Source organism: Notolepis coatsorum (genome assembly GCF_963971535.1).
Source record: "Notolepis coatsorum genome assembly, chromosome: 14".
In the NCBI taxonomy this organism is placed as follows: domain Eukaryota; kingdom Metazoa; phylum Chordata; class Actinopteri; order Aulopiformes; family Paralepididae; genus Notolepis; species Notolepis coatsorum.
The window spans coordinates 83,834,466-83,855,468 of NC_140178.1; the positions used below are offsets into that span (position 1 = coordinate 83,834,466).

The 21,003-nt window shown below is 43.1% G+C and overlaps 1 protein-coding gene across 1 annotated transcript in view; it reads right to left on the bottom strand.

Moving 5' to 3' along the window:
• clpp (caseinolytic mitochondrial matrix peptidase proteolytic subunit) overlaps positions 1–21,003 on the bottom strand; it is a 41,519-nt gene that overhangs the window by 6,442 nt on the left and 14,074 nt on the right. The window contains exons 2-4 of the mRNA XM_084329586.1: positions 16,680–16,781; positions 14,320–14,391; positions 11,547–11,643 (exon numbers count right to left, since the gene is read on the bottom strand). Coding sequence (XP_084185712.1) covers positions 11,547–11,643; positions 14,320–14,391; positions 16,680–16,781 — 271 coding nt within the window. The remainder of the gene's footprint in view (positions 1–11,546; positions 11,644–14,319; positions 14,392–16,679; positions 16,782–21,003) is intronic.

Below are 21,003 nucleotides of genomic sequence, written 5' to 3' on the forward strand. Positions count from 1 at the left end.
ACGGCCACGCCCCACTCCCAGCAAAAAGTGGGAATCTCTAAAATGGGTTTGGGGCGTCGCTGTATACGGAAGTGGCTCTCAAGGTGACGATTAGACAACACTTTTTTGTTGTCAGTAGATGGCAGCATTGGTTTAAAATTAAAGGCTGAAAATGTTGAGAACTACAACACTGCATTTCCCAAGAGCGTTAGCACAGGTCGCAGGTCACTGGGATGAGTCTATATTCTCCGACGTGATCTGAACAGCGTTAAACGATACTGCGACCTCGGTATAGCGACCGAGAATGGCCAACTAATTATCTTAACAAATGTGCGCTGGTAGCGTTACATATGTTGTCTAAAGGGGGACATTATGGTACAATTTAAGATTCTAATGATAATCGGCATATAAAGGACAACATAGAGCATCGTTAATTTGTAAGAAACCTCAATGAAACGGCGCAGGGTGCTATTGTTATGAAAATGTGATAGAATCCTATACAAATGTGGACGCATTTGGCCTACGTTCCGTTAGCATAGTAGGTAGTAATATAGGCAATGTAGATTCCTTAGTAGTAGAGTACATAATAGGTTAGGAGTTTTATTTATTTTATTTTCATATATTGTTTGAAGAGGTGTGCATTTAGTTGGAATAACGGAAAATTGGGCGGGTTTCGGCTGTTCTGGATATTGTGGGAAGTTTGTTCCACCATTGTGGAGCGAGGACCGAGAATAGCCTGCTTCTCTTTGACTCACCGAGTACATTACTTGCCCACTGTCCCCACTTTTTTAGAAATAAAAAACATTTAGTTAACACATTGGGTGCCATGCAGTATGCCCATCTTTACCACTCTCTGCCAGTGCTGTAACCCTATGGAGTGGCTCACCTTTTTTGCAGGGCTATAACTAACTACTAGGTATCGATATTTTCCCCCACCCCCACTGTCTACGTCTGTTTTTAATACATTTTCAATGATGACATATCTATTTGTTGGACAGACAGAGTTGACGTTGGGTTCTAAATAAAAAAGAAACCAACAGACAATAATTCCTTCCGTCACTTTTCTATCAGTTAATTGATGGACGGATCAATGTAGCGCATTGATCACATACTGTGCAAACATACTGTTGCTGGTCTGGACTGGTCCTCTGATAGGCCTTTCACACCGGCCGGGCTCTGTGCTGTAGCCGGTTACCGAACGTAATCTCGCACCGGCCGGCGCATTCACACCTGGATTAATTGGTTCAGAACGTGACAAATCGGTGCTCAGCTGGCACCGGAAAATAGTTGGTTTTTCCTTGCGAACCGTGGGCGTGTCATATTCTAGGCTGTGAAGACGAGCGTAAACGGGGGAAAGTAGAGAGTCGGCATTGCACTCAATGGATCCATTCAACAGGAAGCGATTTGCGACTGCGATCTCAAAACGAGATTAGATTCAAATGTATTGTTATGATACAGCAGAAGTACAATACACCATCCAACCAGAGTGGATAAAGAAATGCTCCAGAAATGAATATGCGTAGGGAAAGGCTTAGCGAGCTAGCACGCACACAAAAACATACACGCACTGTATACGTTTGAAGTGAATCGTTCCAGCAAAGTAGGCTTCTATTATTCAAATAGAACTTGTTTTAACACATTCTGTGCCACGCAGTTTGACCATTTTATACCACTCTCTGCCAGTGCTGTAAGCCTATGGAGTCACTCACCTTCTTTGCAGGGCTATAACTTTTTAAATATTATAGCTATATCGATATTACTATGGCCCATTCAACATCGGGTATCTATCGTTCCGGATGTGGGAACGATATATTTTTCCATTCATAAATTGTCGTGTTAGTACTGTCGAGAATAGAAGTATGTTTTTAGACTGTATAGCAGTAATTCCTAGAACGCGCGCTATAGGCCCTGATGCGTATTATACATTATCAATTGCCGTTTCGTCCCTATACACGCTATATTAAAAATTTCAAATGCATATGATCGCTATACATTATGCTCCATCATGCGTGAAGGAAAGGAGGGGGGGGTCGTTTATGATTCCTTGCTCGTCAGTAACGGCTTTCTTTAGTAAGACACCATACGTTGATCCGACAGATTGCAATGAAATAAATGGACAATCGAGCTGGAAATAACGTTAGATTCCTCTTACCTCTGGCAGATGCGTCTGAAGAATTTTTTTTCCATATATATATATTTTGTGTCTACTTTTTCTCAGATTTTTTCTATTTTTCTCCCATCCCGATTTCGTATTGTCCAATTCTACCCTCCCCTGTCTCGAACGCTGTTAGGCCATGCCTCCCACAGGTCGGCTGCAATGTGGACCAAGCCTTGCATCACGTGTCCCCTCCGGTACACGAGGAGGCAGCCGTCGCATCTTTTTCACCTCTATAGCGTGATCTCTCAGCAACGAGGGTCTGCGTGGGAGGGACACGCCGCCCTCGTTGCTTCCCGATTCTGCTGCGCAGGCGCACCAACCGACCTGTAGGAGTCGCTGTCCACAACGTCCGATCCCCACCGGCCAGCTTCCCACCCCGTAATGCTTAATCATTTTAGGCAACCAGCTTGCGTCTAGCCACGCCCCTGCGGCGACGCGGCAGCGGCAGAGTGGAGCGCGGAGCTCTGCCGCGGCATTATGCAGCCGTAATCCGCCCTCTTTTAACATCGACGGTTAGCTCACCTGGTTCGCCGCCTTGCTGTGGATCCTGCGGTGCGTTGGTGACAAGTTCGAATCCCTTCAATTTTTTATTATTTTTTTTTTAACGTGCATTCTTTCGCCGGTTAAGTTTAGGCATTGTTTCGGAGTTGGTTAAGGTTAGAGTTAAGTTTAGGCATTGTTTCGGAGTTGGTTAAGGTTAGGGTTAAGTTTAGGCGCTGTTTTGGAGTTGGTTAAGGTTAGAGTTTGTCGCAGAGCATGACAATAGAATGCAGCCTATTTCCGCACTGCCGCTGTCTCGCGCTGCCGCGGTCACATGGTGGCCAATCAGAGAAACGCTGAACACAAGTTGGTTGCCTAAAATGTTGACGCCCCCCTAATACTGCCAATTGTATTAGTATGAACGACCAGCCAAGCTGGTAGCAATGCCGAGAGCTGGGCTCGAACCCAGCATCTCCTGCATTAGTGGCGAGCGCTTTGCCCACTGTGCCACTTAGCAGCCTTTTTTTCCAATTATTTGATGTTGATCTGCTAGATCCATTTTCCGTTTGTATGACGCAATAAATGCCGAAAGCATATAGATTCTTGCGTCTCGAAAGCGATCCCATGCACTCAAGGTGTGTATATTGATCCACGTTACAAGATATCTCTGGTGGAGCTTTTTCCCCGATGCAGAGCGCCACTTCCGGTTTAGAGTGGAGTGTAACTCGCCCGAAATCCACCAGGTGGTGGTATTGAGGCGTTGCAATATCAGACAGGGTGCAGCTGGCTCCCGGAGGCTTCCTGGATGAATTATGAATGCCAATAGCGAATAAAATAAATAACGATCATAAAAACAAGTTTACTCGTTGTTGGCACTCAACGCATGGCGGCCAATTGGCAATTAATGTGTTAATTTTCACACATTTGCCACATTCAAATAGAAACCGCTAATTTGTAAAATACTAAACGTGTTATCAAGCATGTAAATCAGACATTATAAACAGCAGCTATTTTTAAGTTCCACTTTCACTTAGTTTTAACTTCACGTGAAGGAGAGAAGGAAGGCTCGAGGGACGACACATTACACAACAATAGCCGAGGATTTGTTAATATTTCGGATTAAAACCTGCAGCAGCGAAAGCTCGACTGGAGGAACTCAAGCCCCTTTCACACCGGCAGGGCTCTGGTTCTAGCTCTAGCTCCGTACTGGAGCCTCTGAACCTTGGTGCTCTCTGGCGAACCAGCCCGCGTTTACACCTATTTAAGCAGAACCAACGTTCCACCGTCTCAGTCATCAACGGGGGGGCGTTACTCAGGCGTAGGTAAACATAATGCGTGGAGAAAGGCTTAGCGAGCCTCAGCGTGCGAGCGCACACACACGCACTGTATACGTTTGAAATTAATCGTTACAGCATAGTAGGCTTCTATTATTCAAATTACTTGTTTTAATGGGTATCATAGTAGTATGTCCTACTGTAGAACATGACATATTAGCATGACATCTGATTTATTAATGCCAATACTCGACGACAAGCGCAATTGGCTCTTGACAAGTGTAAACTATGGATTAGTTAACGTCGGACCGTTTAGCTCAACGGATTAGTGCGGCTGCCTGTGGATCCTATCGTCCCAGGTTAAAATCTCTCGGTTACAATTAAAAAAAAAATTGTAACGTTAATTCATTTATCTACTCTGGTTGGATGGTGTATTGTACTTGTGCTGTATAATGACAATTACATTTGAATTGGATCTTGAGATCGCTACCCGTTATTATACAGGTATATATATATATATATATTTATTTTGTATTGATCTCCCCCCCCCCCCCCCCCCCTTTTTCCGTACTTTTTCTCCCATCCCAATTTAGTCGTTATGCCAATTCCCTTCCTGGTCGTTGCGCTCTTGCCCTCTACTGTCGGTCTGGGGAGGGTGAAGACTACCACATGTCTTCCTCCGATACATGTGGAGTCAACAAACCGCTTCTTTTCACCTGACAGCGAGGACTCTCACTGGGGAGCGTAACGCGTGGGCAGTGTTGGGACTAACGCGTTACAAAGTAACGCGTTACAGTAACGAAGTAACTTTTTGCCGTAACTAGTACTCTAACGCATTACTTTTTAAATTCAGTAACGCTGTTACCATTACTAAATGGTTTGTTAGTTCGTTACTGCGTTCTTTTTATGTAGATTCATAGCGAGCGTCCTCCTGACTCCGTTTGATTTCGCCTGCGTTTGTTTTGTAAGTTTACTATAGAGAGCGTCCATTTCTTTCCGTAGCCGCATTTCTGGTTTCCGCATTTCTGATTGGCCACTGACTGACGTTCTCTGACCAGAGAGCGTCAGTCAGTGGGCCCACTGGCCAATCAGAAATGCGGAAACCAGAAATGCGGCTACGGAAAGAAATAGACGCTCTCTATAGTAAACAAAACAAATCAAACGGAGTCAGGAGGACGCTCGCTATGAATCTACATAAAAAGAATGCAGTAACAAACTAACAAACCATTTAGCAACTACTTGGAGAGATAATTAATATACAACATGGAAACGAGATAAAGAACATGTTTGAGGGGCTGCTGGAGTCAGCTGGACTAACGTTACATCTCGACCACCGCAGGTGAGTGCAATGTGTTCACTGAAACTCAAGTTGATCAACGGATTTTGACTGTACGAAATCTGCCAGGGAATCTCATAATACTAATCAAACAATATAAATATAGTCCTTTCATGCACAATTGATATCCTAACTATTCTAACGTTGTAATGCTTTGATTGATATCTTAAACAACGTTGCAAGATGGTTATAATGAAACGCTCCGGCGACATCAAGGCTGTTCCTTCAACCGGCGCACTTCTTATTATATCGACTCGGGACAACATTTGTTTGTGTCAGATTTGTATTTGTATCTAGACCACATTGCTTAGCAGAGTTCAGTGATGTGAATGGAAACTGTCAAGTTGATCAACCGATTTTGAGCATGGGACTCGGGAGCAATTTTTTTTTATTTTTTTTTTTAATAACTAAATAGTTACTTTTCACAGTAACTCATTACTTTTGGGTGTAAGTAACTAGTAAAGTAACAAAGTTACTTTGAAATTAAGTAACTAGTAAAGTAACTGAGTTACTATTTTTCAGTAACTAGCACAACACTGCGCGTGGGAGGGTCACACTATCTACCCCAGTTCCCTTCCTTGCTGTGCAGGCGCCCCGACCGACCTGTAGGAGTCACTGTTCACAAGGACCAGGACACATACCCCACCGGCTTCCCACCCGCTAACACTGCCAATTGTGTTAGTATGGACGACCGACCAAGCCGGAGGTACCGCCGACAGCCGGATTCGATCTCAGAGTCTCTGTGGTGGTAGGCAGGCGCTTAGTCCGCTGCGCTACCCGGCCGCCTATACAGGTATATATTATATTATACAGCACAATACACCATCCAACCAGAGTGGATAAATGAATTAACTTTAAATAAAATAGAAAAGTTGTGTAACCAAGATATTTGAACCTGGGACCATTGGATCCACAGGCAGCCACAATAACCAGTTGAGCTAACGGTCCGACATTAACTGTGACCGACTAATCCATATTTTACAATTGTCAAGAGCCAATTGCGCTTGTCGTCCAGTATTGGCATTAATAAATCAGATGTCATGCTAATATGTCATGTTCTACAGTAGGACTTACTACTATGATACCCATTAACACATCCTGCACCAAAAACGAGTTTACTCGTTATTGCCCGCCAATCTAATAAGGCCAACAACAAGTTTACTCGTTTTTATGATCGTTATTTCCTTTATTCGCTATTGGCATTCATAATTCATCCAAGAAGGCTCCGGGAGCCAGCTGGACCCTGTCTGATATTGCAACGCCTCAATACCGCCGCCTGGTGGATTTCGGGCGAGTTGCACTCCACTCTAAACCGGATGTGGCACTCTGTGCATCGGGGAAAATCCTCCGGCAGAGCTATCTTGTTATGTTGATCAAGACAAACACTCGAGTGCATGGGATCGCTTTCGAGACGCAAGAATCAATATGCTTTCGGCGTTTATTGCATCATACAAACGGAAAATGGATCTAGCAGATCGAAATCAAATAATTGGAATTGTTTTCCTCCGGACTCATCGGCCACAGGTAAGAGGAATCCAACGTTAATTCCAGCTCGATTGTCCATTTATTTCATTGCAATCCATCCGATCAACGTATGATGTCGTACTAAGGAAAGCCGTTACAAGGAATCATAAACGACCCCCCCCCCCCCTTTCCGTCACGCATGATGGAGCATAATGTATACCGAGCATATGCATTTGAATTTTTTAATATAGGGTGTATAGGAACAAAACGCCAATCGATTATGTATAATATGCGCCTGGGCCTATAACTCGCGTTCTAAGAATTACTGCTATACACTCTAAAAACATACTTATATTCACGACGGTACTAACACGACAATGTATGAATGGAAAAATATAACGTTCCCACATCCGGAACGATAGATACCCGATGTTGAATGGGCCATAGTAATGTCGATATAGCTATAATATTTAAAAAGTTATAGCCCTGCAAAGAAGGTGAGTGACTCCATAGGCTTACAGCACTGGCAGAGAGTGGTATAAGATGGTCAAACTGCGTGGCACAGAATGTGTTAAAACAAGTTATTTGAATAATAGAAGCCTACTTTGCTGGAACGATTCACTTCAAACGTATACAGTGCGTGTATGTTTTGTGTGTGCGCGCTCGCACGCTAGCTCGCTAAGCCTTTCCCTACGCATATTCATTTCTGGAGCATTTCTTTATTCACTCTGGTCGGATCATGATGGTGTATTGTTCTTCTGCTGTATCATAACAATACATTTGAATCTAATCTCGTTTTGAGATCGCAGTCGCAAATCGCTTCCTGTTGAATGGATCGATTGAGTGCAATGCCGACTCTCTACTTTCCCCCATTTACGCTCGTCTTCACAGCCTAGAATATGACACGCCCACTGATGATGTCACGGTTCGCGAGGAAAAACCAACTATTTTCCGGTGCCAGCTGAGCACCGAGTTGTCACGTTCTGAACCAATTAATCCCAGTGTGAAAGGCCTATCAGAGGACCAGTCCAGACCAGCAACAGTATGTTTGCGCAGTATGTGATCAATGCGCTACATTGATCGGTCCGTCAATTAACTGATAGAAAAGTGACGGAAGGAATTATTGTCTGTTGGTTTCTTTTTTATTTAGAACCCAACGTCAACTCAGTCTGTCCAACAAATAGATATGTCATCATTGAAAATGTATTAAAAACAGACAGACGGTGGGGGTGGGGGGAAATATCGATACGTAGTAGTATCGTGATACTTTGCGTGGGGATACTGTATCGATACAGGGACGCCAAGTATCGATATTTAATTATTTATTAAAAGAAATTAAATTTCTTTTTTTTGTATACAGAAGTTGCATTGTTCATTTCAATACCTGTAATAGTACAGTAGTCCACATTCAGTGTGCATTAAGTTAAGTTGGAATATGACTAATACAAACAGTTCAGTTTGTCAGGTACATGCAACACAGATTACAGTGTTTACATCCGTCTGCTTGAGAAAATACCATGTTCTGCAATAAGAATGATTGAAGTGAGATGAACAGACTGAACTTCATTTTATTAGATAAAACATGTTGACAAAGTTTTACTTTGCAGTTGAAAAAAAAGTAATAAATCGCAATATATTGCAATATCGCAATACTCAGCATATCGCAATATTTTTAGTATCGCAATACTATCGTATCATGATAGTATCGTATCGTGAGGCCTCTGGTGATTCCCACCCCTAGTAGACGGACATAGTCGATCAATGTAGCCACGAATGTTCCCTCTAATTTTATTTCGGTCTGAGCAAACACTCAAACCTCCTGAGCAGACATCAGCAACTACTGAGCAACATACGTCACCTGCTGATTAACCGGTATAGTTGATAAGCGGCTGTTTGTAATAAATCTGAGAATCTTAATTTCCCCACAATGTCCAACATAAAAATCTATACATTTTGCTGATACACAGAAATAATACAAAAGGGCATATTATATTCCTTAATCAAATATTTATTTTACCATTGATTGATGATACAGAGCAAAGTCCTTACTTTGGCTGGGTTGGCGCACTTGGCGGCGGCGGTGTGAGTCGTGTCACTAACTTTTGTCTTTTTAGGAGGCCGACTGGTCATTATTTTATTAAGTGAATTATCATGCGACTTCAAAGTGACCATATTGTGATTCTTTTTTTTAAAGAGGACACTGCCTTCAGCCTCAAGATACTTAATGATACTCGAAGTTTACTCAAAGATGCTTTATCATTTTAATATATTTAAAGTATGCCTCCTCTGTATGGATATTCAATTATTGTTTATATTATTTTACATAACAAAATAATATCTCTCTATAACCAAAGTTACTCAACATGCTGTATTATGCCTAAAGTAATCTGACAAATCTCAAGAAAATAACTAAATCAACCTATGACAAAATAAATAATATATATTTTCAAGTCTTACTGGACAAAATAAATAACAAGAAAAATATGAAGTAATGTTCTAAATAATACCTCTGCTGTATTAGAAAATCAAGCTTTAAAAATATATATCCTTGTATCTTTTCAATGTAATGTAAATTATAAAACAGTAACCTCACAAAGATACTAATTTAAAAGTGCACTATGCAGTTTCGGATTTGTTACATTTGCATAACTTGCTAAACTAATTTATTACACACATAATCCTTAGAATGATTGTATCATAAGTTAACTTAAGCATCTTATCAAACCAAAACATCATTTTGAGGCATCAAAATAGTTTAATTATTTTCTTTCTCTCGCTCTCTAGCTGAATATACTTCGGTCAAGTTTGCCATGAAACTCTCGCCTCGCACAGCTTTGTTTGTAATGTTTTTCTGTGTCCATGTGAGCTTTGAGATCGCCAGCACCTTATTAGACACAGAAACATAATATGGTCAAGCTTTGCACGCGTTGCACTCTGCTTCCAATTAGTCTCGACCGGGATGGTAAATTGGGAAATTTCTCTGCAGTTCATCTGTAATGTACATTCGCTTTGGCATTGTGAGCAGAATCAATGTTGGTAGAATCTGTCCGCTTCCTCATCCGTTGTGTGTGAGCGCGCAGTAGCAACGCCCACAAGGCACTGAAAGCGGGGCTTCTCTGGGTAACGTCACACGCAACAGGGTACCATAGTATTCTGTGCAACGCGCCAGTCAATTTAACTACATGCATATTTTACACAAACGTTTCTGTGCGCGACAGATTTCAGATGTGCACGGGGGGCGCTTTGCCATGTGCGCACGCGCACGGGCGCACCTTAGAGGGAACATTGGTAGCCACATAACTTTAAAGATCAAAGTGAGCGCTCTACAGATATTGTGCAGTATTTTATAAAATGTCCGGTGTCACCGGTAATACCGGTGTCATCATGAGTTCATTAGTCATGGGGAAATTGCATATTGCAACCCTACAAGGTATGCAACTGCATATGGGCCATCCTAGGCATCAGCATTTCAATGATGCGAGTTGCAGTTTGGAATGAGTGCTTTTACTTTCCATAAAGAACAGATACGTTATAGTGCAACATCCACACACAAAAAAGATGTCAATAGTGATTAAAAAGAATGATTCAATGTGATCAGAAGTCTTTCCTCTGTTTAATATTTTATTAGATCATAAAGGTGACGTGAGTGGATTCTGGGATCTTTACCTGATAGAGGGACTGTTTTTGGTGTTGTGTGCTTGCATGTGCATGCGTGTGCGCTTGCGTGTGCATGCGTGTGTGTGAGAGAGGATCCGTTTGCGGCCTATCTGGAAAAGTACAGGGCTAATACAATGCTTTTTGTGGGTCTATGAAGAACCATCTCTCACGGTTTCAGTGAGTCAACACCTTGTCAGTTCCTGCCCTCTGGTGCAATCCAGCGTCAACTTCGTCACCTTCCAAGACGCCCGTTGCATTGTTTTTTTCCCTCATTGACTTGACCTTGTTGGTGGGGATGTACAATCTGTCCTGTCCCTACTGTTGGATGTAGCTAATGTCAGATTCTTCTTATTTTAGTTGCGTCCAGTGAAGCGTCCTGCAAACCTGGTGCGCTAGATCGGAACATTGTAGACAAATATCGTCAGATTTTCAGGCCAGGTCACAGGTCACGTGAATCTAGTGTTGCCTGAGGCTACGCGTTAGCCAACACCAGCTAATGAGTTAAAGCTTCTCGGGTCACCTAGAATGGAACAATTTTAAGGTATAATAATCAGGTCTATCCGGTTAATTTAACGACAGCTAACTGCCTGTGCACTCTCTGTAGCCAATTGGCATGTGGGCGTACACACACCTGGGGCCAATTCACTAATCAATGCCAGAGAGCTGTATTTCAGGCCCGACAGACGAGAGGAGGAATGAGAGAGGAGCTCAGACAATGAAAAGGAGCAGGCTTTCCTCTCCAAATCCAAGAGTGCTAAGCAAGGCTGGTTGGCCTGGTTATTTCCCAGATCTCTTTGTGAAGTGCCTAGCACCGACAAGACCTCAGTGAACAGTGTTGCAGTGCGGCCAAAAGGCGGCCCGTTCATGCACGTGTGTGAAGATGTTGCGTGTGATGCCATTTCGAGAATTCAACTGGGTGGCACTAGTGCGAGTGTGGGAGAAATTGCATATGGCGAACTGTAATTAGTTAAAACATTGGATCCGTTTTTTTTCTATGGCATTTTTATTGAGTTTTCTCAGCGAAGATACATGGGCAATGTTCAATTAAAGAAATAATTATACTAGCAAACCCATATCCAGTATAAATTATGATGACCAAAACAAAGTCTAAAACACACACAAAACGAGCCTGGGTCAGTACCCTGTGTTTAACCAGGATCATCATCAGTGTAAACTCTCTGCTTTACTTGTCTCTTACCAGGACTATTGATGTACATATGGATGGGCTTGTTGTTGCTCTCTGACTGCAGGAAGAGAAGCTGAGCGATAACCAGACTGGCCACGGTATCATCAATCTGAAAAGAGACAAGAGAGGGAGAGAGCGAAAGAGAGGATAGGGAGAGTTAGAGACGCAGACGAAGCCGTTTGGAATCTCACTGTTGCGTCAGAATCCAAATTCTGACTCCTTTGGATGCATCTAAGGCCCCATAGTATTTTCCTTCTGGCCTCCTGTCCGCACGAAAACCAAGGAAGCTTTTCGAAAATGATTTGTTTACGGGTGAAAACGGCAACATCATGACCAATGGCCCCCTAATGTTTTGAAAACGAAGCGGTGAGAAATGTGTTTTTATATCCCATCTCATGTGTGGACACAGCCTAAGCAGCCATCTCTGTATGTGCTCTGGCCATATTTGGTTGTTTACAGCAGTGGTTCTCGAACATAATTGGCCAAGGAGCCCCATTTGACAAGATTCTGTCCCAGGGACCTCCCCCATCTGACAAGATAATTGATGTCACATTTAATCCAAAATTCCCCAACTGTCTATACTGTAAATGAAGAGATAACAAGAGGAGAGAGCAGAATATGTTATTCCTATACCCTCTCTCACTGTACTAACTTCTAGTGAGGAATATATTAGCTAAATTAATTAATATATTTGTAAAATGTATTAATATTCCCCACCTCCAGGACCTCTTTGAGAACCAGTGGCTTGCAGCTAATAAAGCCGCCCTTTCTTTCTGCTTCTGCTGTGCGTCCGCTGCCTATGAATGAGAGAAAACGGGTGTTCTGGGGGTGTTTTTCAATGTAGGTGATGTATAGATTGGGGGAGATGACCACAGCTAAAAGGGGCCGGGTCAGAGAGGTCGAAATGAGCAGGAGGTGGTTCAGAGCAAGCAGGAGTCACTGAATAGCAGCACACTGCCAGCGAGAGAATGTTTTGAATTCCGATCCAGAACACATTGATAAGAGCGAGTGTGGGCCCAGAGAGCAGGGCGGAGAGAGGTTCATCTTAATGAAACAGTAATGAAACGTTTTAATGGTGTGAAAGGTTATTAGCAGTTGTCATGAAAGCGCGTCGCATGACAACCAGAAGAGGGGCGGGGCCATCGTTGCTAGGACGAAGATCCTATAAAGCTGACAGTGTTTCCGGGTGTAAGCCAGACCAAGAGCGGCTAAGGGCAGACTACAATCTGACTAGAGACTCTCTCCTCTCATCACGGAGAGGGGGGGGGGGGGGGGGAGGAATGACACATCATCATTAGCTTCGGCTAACGCGAGGAGGGTTTAGGCTAAAGACCAGGCCTGACCACCATTGGACTGAATAGCAGGAGGACGATAGACTGAACACACCGAAAGATCATTAGAATAGACTTTTCAAGGACAATACAATCTGTTAACATCTGAGCTGAGGCTTCTGTTTATATCAATAAACAACGCTTCTCCTTGTAAGGTATTACGCTGTGTCAAAGTGTCGAATTCTTACGAAGGTGGAGAATTATTATGGTTTGCGGATTGCACTAACGGGGAGAGATAAGGATTGTATCAGCCAGTATATGAGACGTCAGGACCATTAAAAGTACACAACGCAGAGGAGTGGATGGAGAGAGGATAACACAAGAAGACGTGATACTGGCCAGATTGATCAGAATCTAACACTATGGACGGCATTATCAACCATATTCCCTTCATCCAGTCAGTGTTGTAGACAGTACTCGAGTCAAGGACTCAGACTCGAGTCCGAGTGCTGGACTGATTTTCAGGACTCGTGACTCGACTTGGACTTGAGCACTGATGACTCGGACTTGGACTCAAGCATTGACTGCATTCAGAATCGGGAAGGTGCAGACGAGGACTCTGACTTGTTAATTGAAGAAAAAAAATATTGTAATAGGCCCTAATCATTTGGCATAATATATTGATGGCTAGTGCATTTGTTTGGCTATTGTGTCACAAAGTAAATAAACTCCCTTTGAAATAGTGACCGCTGTGTAATTTATGTTTAACGTAGACCTTTTTGTATTTGTATGTCAGCTCTTTGACTGCCAGAGTGGAGTGGACTCAATCTTGATGACTTGGACTCGGACTAGTGTAATGGGGACTCGACTCACCCTTGTTTGGTGACTCGAACACTGGGGACTCGAGACTCAACTCCCGACTGGAGATTTAGTGACTCGATTACAACACTGCATCCAGTATCCTTGGTAACATAGTCCATATTCATCCAATTTACAAATCGGTACAATGTTTTGAGCTGTTGCAGCGTCTCTTCAGACTCGTGGAACACATGGTTTTGTGCAAACACATTATCTCTGTGCCACATTTCCAGAGGTACAGAGATGAAGAAGGGGTTTGATAACTGGCAGTACTATGTATGTGCATATGTAGGTGTATATGTATAGAAAATGGCTATACAGTTTTGGCAATTAATAAGGTATTATTAAAAAATGTATTGTTAACTACATTTATTTTTTCAATATAAATCTAGTAATGTATGAATTAGTAAATAAAATATAGTATGTTCTGATGAGTAAATAGGGGTGGGATTAAATAAGTGTATGCTTCTTCCCACTCCTTTTCAAATATTAAATGACAAGAAAATTGTTTGACTTTTTTTGTTCTGTTATTTTTTATATACATTTATTATTTGAACGGCTCAAGGATATATATGTACTTGATGTTTGTTTGTTATGTTGCATATTTGAAATAAACTTCAATCACTCAATTAAAAAAAAAACATGCGACAACTTACGGGGCCCATAACGCAGATGATCCTCTCCCTCAGGAGGCGAGAATAGATGTCATACGCCCGCTCTCCTCTCCCCTGGAGAGAAAATAAAGAGAGAAGGCTGTAAGGATTCTCCAATCATTTTAAGCACGCCGACTGTAGCATCGAGCGCCGTGTCAAGTGAGGACTTAGTTGAATGACTACCGTGAATGAAATGAACGACGGCATTTAGGCTACAACATTTTTTTTACAACAGCTTTTCTAGTACTAGGACACAAAACGATTCAACCTGCCTTCTCCATCACCAATGTGTATCACCCAACCTTGGGGCAAAGCAGAGGCCACAGATGCCATACATAATTACTCTAGTTCTGCACAAGAATTCCATCTTTTGCTGCAATTTACTGGCAAGAATTTTCACAGTGTTTAAATGTAAATGTCTCATCAAGCCAAATAGCAAGGTATTTGTATTCTGTGACTCTTCACGATAAGATGCCCTGGGTTCTTCAGCGACTTCTTCGCAACTGTACTGCTGTGTCACCGTTACAGGTGCATGGGTACTGCTGTGTCACCGTTACAGGTGCATGGGTACTGCTGTGTCACCGTTACAGGTGCATGGGGACTGCTGTGTCACCGTTACAGGTGCATGGGGACTGCTGTGTCACCGTTACAGGTGCATGGGGACTGCTGTGTCACCGTTACAGGTGCATGGGGACTGCTGTGTCACCGTTACAGGTGCATGGGGACTGCTGTGTCACCGTTACAGGTGCATGGGGACTGCTGTGTCACCGTTACAGGTGCATGGGTACTGCTGTGTCACCGTTACAGGTGCATGGGGACTGCTGTGTCACCGTTACAGGTGCATGGGTACTGCTGTGTCACCGTTACAGGTGCATGGGGACTCAGGGCTCTACAGTGCGACCAAATTGCTCGCATATGCCCCTAAAAATATTTGTATGCTAACGGTAAAAATCAATTACGCGCACGCTGTGCGAATACAGATTATAGCCTCTCTCGTCTTTTTTTTCCTCCGCTGCGAGATCGTTAAAAAACTACAAGTCCCACATTGCACTCAAGCCAACGGTCCAATCACAGTAGAGTGAAGTGACTGGTTTCATGGGAAATAAAGCAAATGACCAATCGGAAGCTCTCATTTTTCTTGTTTACTTCCTGAAACTCCGCGATCAGGGCTCTCGTTTTCCGAGACACCAACTTATTATAGTCTCTCTCTTACCAATAGCAATAGATTTTAGAACACCTAGATTTATCGATAGCAATAGTAATATAACGTTAATGCAACAAAACGAATGCCTTGCTTTGTTAATCATAACGTTGATGCAGTAGCGTATGTCGGTGTGTTGGCTGTAACGGACATGACAATAACATAACGTGTACACATTAAAATTGCGATAATCTATTCTAACATTTTCAAATCGATGCAGTTGAATTTCCCCCTTAGGATCGATGCATTGTTACACCCCTACACCAAAGTCACTGGCCCACTGTGTATCTGTGTGTATAATAACTTGGCTAGCGTTATCAACAGCAGAGGTGGGCAATGGGTCCAGCTGCAGCGCCGGAGTGCAAGCGATGTGATGTAATTGGCAGACTCGACTGTCAATCAATGGTCTACCTGACACGCAAACTCAAACAATGTTTCTGTACTGGAGGTGTGATTGATTGATTGATTGAAAACTTTATTAACAGATTGCAGAATGGGTACAATACAGTACAGCTCAATACACACAATTGTTAAGGGGATGCAGACCAGAGAAAGACTTTCGTCTTGTTTACATCAGGGTCCCCCATTTCAATTAATCAGGAAAGTGTACAGTAGGAAAGTGTACAGTATTTCAATAGGCAACCCTGAAAGGATTATTTTTCTAGAAGAGCAACACAGCCAAAACATAAGCATTGTATGCATAAAAGGGGCTAAAGTTAAGTGACTGAACCTTTTGTAGCAGTAGTTTGATTTGATAGTTTATTTGATAGGGACAGCACATGTTAATGAACATCAAGTACAAAATACAAAATGTAAACATGCAGGGTTGTAGCAAGAGCTAATTTACACACATGCACGCACAGTACAAATATACATTTATTTTTGAAAAAAAAAAAAACTGTTACTTGAAATATTTTCACTGTGCTCCTAAATATTTTTGGGTGCTCCTAAATTTCTTTGTGTGCTCCTAAATTTTTTCATTTAGGAGCACCTGTGCCCCTAGTGAAAAAGGTTAGCGTAGAGCCCTGGGACTGCTGTGTCACCGTTACAGGTGCATGGGTACTGCCATGGCCATAGCTACTTGACAACAACCATGAAGACTGAACATTGTTTAGACCATTAATCCAACAGTAAACACAATCAGGTTTCACGCTAAACTCACCGTCTGTTCTACTACAATTGGTACAAGTGGGGCCCTCCAGGGAGAGCTGTGGTGGATGGACCTGCTACACCTCAACGCCGACACTCCGCACTGTAAGACTCTCTATGAGAGAGTGAGAGAGAGGGGTGGGGGGGGAGATGAAGGAGGCACATTATTATACAAGATAGACCCGGCCAGGCACGTTGGAACTTTAAATCGGTAGGGGGTGCGGCCAATGTTCCCTCTAATTTTTTTCGGTCTGAGCAAACACTCAAACCTCCTGAGCAGACATCAGCAACTACTTTATAAAAAAAAAAAAAAAAAAAGGTGTTGCCGAATTTCTATCAGCATGTTGACCTGTCCCACCAGAGGCGAGAACATATTAGACCATGTATACTCGCAATTTAAGAATGGGTACAAGTCACAGGCTCTTAGTCCTTTCGGCAAGTCGGACCACGCCGCCATCTTTCTTTTGCCAAAGTATAAACAGAGTCTCAAGCTAACGCCGGTAGTATCGCGAGAGGTTAAGCGTTGGACTGTGACGTCAGAGGAGACACTACAGGCTGCACTTGAATGCACAGACTGGAATGTATTCCGTGATAACACAGCCAATATTAACGAATACACTGAAACGGTGCTTGACTTTGTCTGTACTCTGGTAGAAGAAACAATCCCCTCTACCACAATTAGAATCTACCCAAATCAAAAGCCCTGGGTAGATAAATCCGTCCGTGAGGCTCTGAAAGTGCGCACCTCAGCCTACAACACCGGGCTGGTGACAGGCAACATGGATGAACACAAGACGGCAAGATACAACGTCAGGAGAGCAGTAATAGAGGCAAAACGGCGTTACAGGGATAAAGTTGAACTTCAGTTTGAACAGGCTGACTCTAGAGCATAGGTGTCAAACTCATGGCCCACGGGCCAAATGCGGCCCGCCACGTCATTTGATGTGGCCCCCCAAGAGCTCTGGTAATACATTTTACATTAATCTTGGGTTAAAAAATAGCGGCGTTAAAATAATTGTGGGTTAATGCGTTAATAAAGCTTTGACAGCCTTAGTTATTACACATTCTTACACATACATGTGTGTTGAACATCTGAGGTATTGATGAAGTAACAAAGGAAAAAAGCCAAAAGCACTTACTCCTCAGACATTCTTTGACAATTTTACAGCCCAAAATACAAAAAAGATCCAGGCGGAATAGGTAACAAAGGGTTGAAGAAATATTGTCTGAACTGTCAGATGCAAGCTGGCTGTGTGACATAACCGAGCATCTCGCTCAATTGAATAAGAAGCTGTAGGGACGCAAACAAGTCCCACCCAAAACTTGACCAATATAGTTGTGAACTGAGACAACCCTTATTTTGTTATTTTTGAGTACAGTTACAGTTGTGTGTTCATGCAGACACATAATAGCAATTTCATTACGAATTGAAAATGGGGGACCCTGATGTAAACAAGTCGAAAGTCTTTCTCTGGTCTGCATCCCCTTAACAATTGTGTGTATTGAGCTGTACTGTACTGTACCCATTCTGCAATCTGTTAATTAAAGTTAATTAAACTATCTTCCATTAGTTGGATGTATGGCCTCTGCAAGGTTGTGTGCAGCCATTTGTTTTTGTAACATCTGCTACATCTGTCCCACGCGTTCTTTGCAGCTCACAGTTGTTAGTTCTGCCCCTCTTGACTGTGACAAAAAGGTTTTGAACAAACTTAATGTCATAGCTTGTATTTGATGATATTCTTCCTTGTTATTTACTTGAATGGTTTGATCATTGATTGATGGAGTAATATGGGGTTCTGATAAACTAAAATTATTTGTTAAAATAACATAAGCTAACATATATTTTTACATCTATGCAAATGCATATGCAATATGTATAACTTGAATAAGTAATAAATACAGAAACAACATGTTTAACAATATGTAAATGAGTAGCTACATTTATTTTACATTACATTAACATTAATACGGTCTTTGGCCCTTTGAGGGCAACCATAATGCTGATGTGGCCCTCTGTGAAAATGAGTTTGACACCCCTGCTCTAGAGGTATGTGGCAGGGCCTCAGAACAATGACAGATTACAAAGGCACCCCCCTCAAACTGAACAGTGACATCTCCTTAGCAAATGATCTCAACACCTTCTATGCGAGGTTTGAGGCTGTGAATAACAACACCAGCCTACAAGCCACGGCAATGGGGGGGGGGGGGGGGGGTCTGCTGATGGAGACTCAGTGTTCAGGGTAACAGAGCATGAGGTGAGGCGGACCTTTAAAAAAGTGAATATCAGGAAGGCAGCAGGACCGGACGGCATCCCCGGCCGCGTCCTAAAAGTCTGTGCCGACCAACTGGCCCCGGTATTCACTGACATCTTTAACCTGTCCTTAGAACAGGCTGTCATCCCCACCTGTCTGAAGAAGTCCACCATCATCCCTGTACCCAAAAAATCTACGCCCGCTTGCCTCAACGACTACCGCCCTGTAGCTCTCACCTCCATAGCCATGAAGTGCTTTGAGAAGCTAGTGAAGGGCTACATCTGTTCCTCCCTCCCCATCAACCTGGACCCCCTGCAATTTGCATACCGCCCTCAGGTCCACGGAGGACGCCATAGCCCATGTGCTGCACACAGCAGCATCACACCTGGACAAGAGGCAGGGGAACTATGTGAGAATGCTGTCATCGACTACAGCTCAGCATTCAATACCATAGTCCCCTCCAAACTCATAGCCAAGCTCAGGGACCTGGGCTTGAACTATGACCTCTGCCAGTGGGTCTTGGACTACCTGACGGGCAGACCCCAGGTGGTAAGAGCAGGCAACTGCACCTCCTCATCCATCACACTCAACATAGGGGCTCCCCAGGGCTGTGTTCTGAGCCCCCTCCTCTACTCCCTGTACACACATGACTGCGTGGCACAGCGGAACAACAACACAATCATCAAATTTGCTGATGACACAGTAGTGGTGGGCCTGATCTCTGCCAACGACGAGAGGGCCTACCTGGAAGAGGTAGAGAATCTGTCACAGTGGTGTCAGGAGAACTGCCTCTCCCTGAACGTCAGCAAAACAAAAGAGATGATTGTGGACTTCAGGAGGTCGGGGGTCAAGGCAGGGCTGTACACTGCGATGATATCATCGCGAATTGCCCCTTTAATTGGCCGTTGCGATTGGTAAATATTATCTGGGGGCGGGCTTGCGAGTAGTGCTTTCAAGCCTTGGATTCGCATTTCACTCCTAAATTATCCAAGGCGTGTGATGACATCACTCACGCGAGCTGAGCAGTGAGCACTCAGCAGGTATGATCAGCGGGAACAATCGACTGAGCACTCACTCTGATAGGGCAAGTGTACCGGTGGAATATGTCCCCGCGTCGGCAAAATGTCAGGCTGAACTCGCGATGCATCTTGTTGTAGCGTCTTTGCATCATCAAAAACCGATGCATTGATATAATTTCCTCTCATCCACTTGTCAGCAGTGCACTGTGACTGCACACACACACAGCAGATACTATTGCTTCGCTACTACATATAAGGCGAGAGCCGCGTCACAGTTATCAACAAACAGTGGAAGTCGAGGAGACATGAATAGAATTGCTCAACATGCTAACGCTAGTAGCCTCTGGCTAACGCCAGTTAGCCGTTCAGCTAACGCTAAACTAGTGTCTTCTAACTAAAGTGACTCTGCAACACCAGTACCATTAGTGAGGAGGGGGGGGTATATTGAAGACGCTTGACAACAGGGGTTCAAAGATAACTTCACATTTATTGGTTATTCATTTCTTAATTATATCGCTTCATGCAATCCATCCAGGCTGGCTGCCTCCGTGTTGTTGACATAATGGAGCTACGGTCGTCGGAAAGTATAGACGACGCATCCTAGTGACCTAGTCTAGTGTGTGACATCATCAACTGTCGACGACAGCTCAGACGGGGACTCTCTCTCTCTCTCTCCTCTCTCCTCTCTCTCTCTCTCTCTCTCTCTCTCTCTCATGGCTTTATTGGCATGACGTACTTCTACATGTTGCCAAAGCAATATTAAACATAAACATGGATTACAAACAGATATAAGTACATACAAAATATCATTGTAAAATATAGTATATACAAAAATGTTCATCATAAAATAGAACATAAAATATTACGGCATATCTCTCTCTCTCTCTCTCGTGTGTTTTTAGCTAAAGTGGATAGAAAAGACAGTTTATGCAAAAGTCTTCTTAGGCACCCAAGAGTTTTTATATAAATTGTCTTACAGTAGATTATTTTATTTTTAATAATAATATAAGCTGCATATAAGGAATACAACCAAATCCTCTGTCATACCATAAAATTGTATTATTTA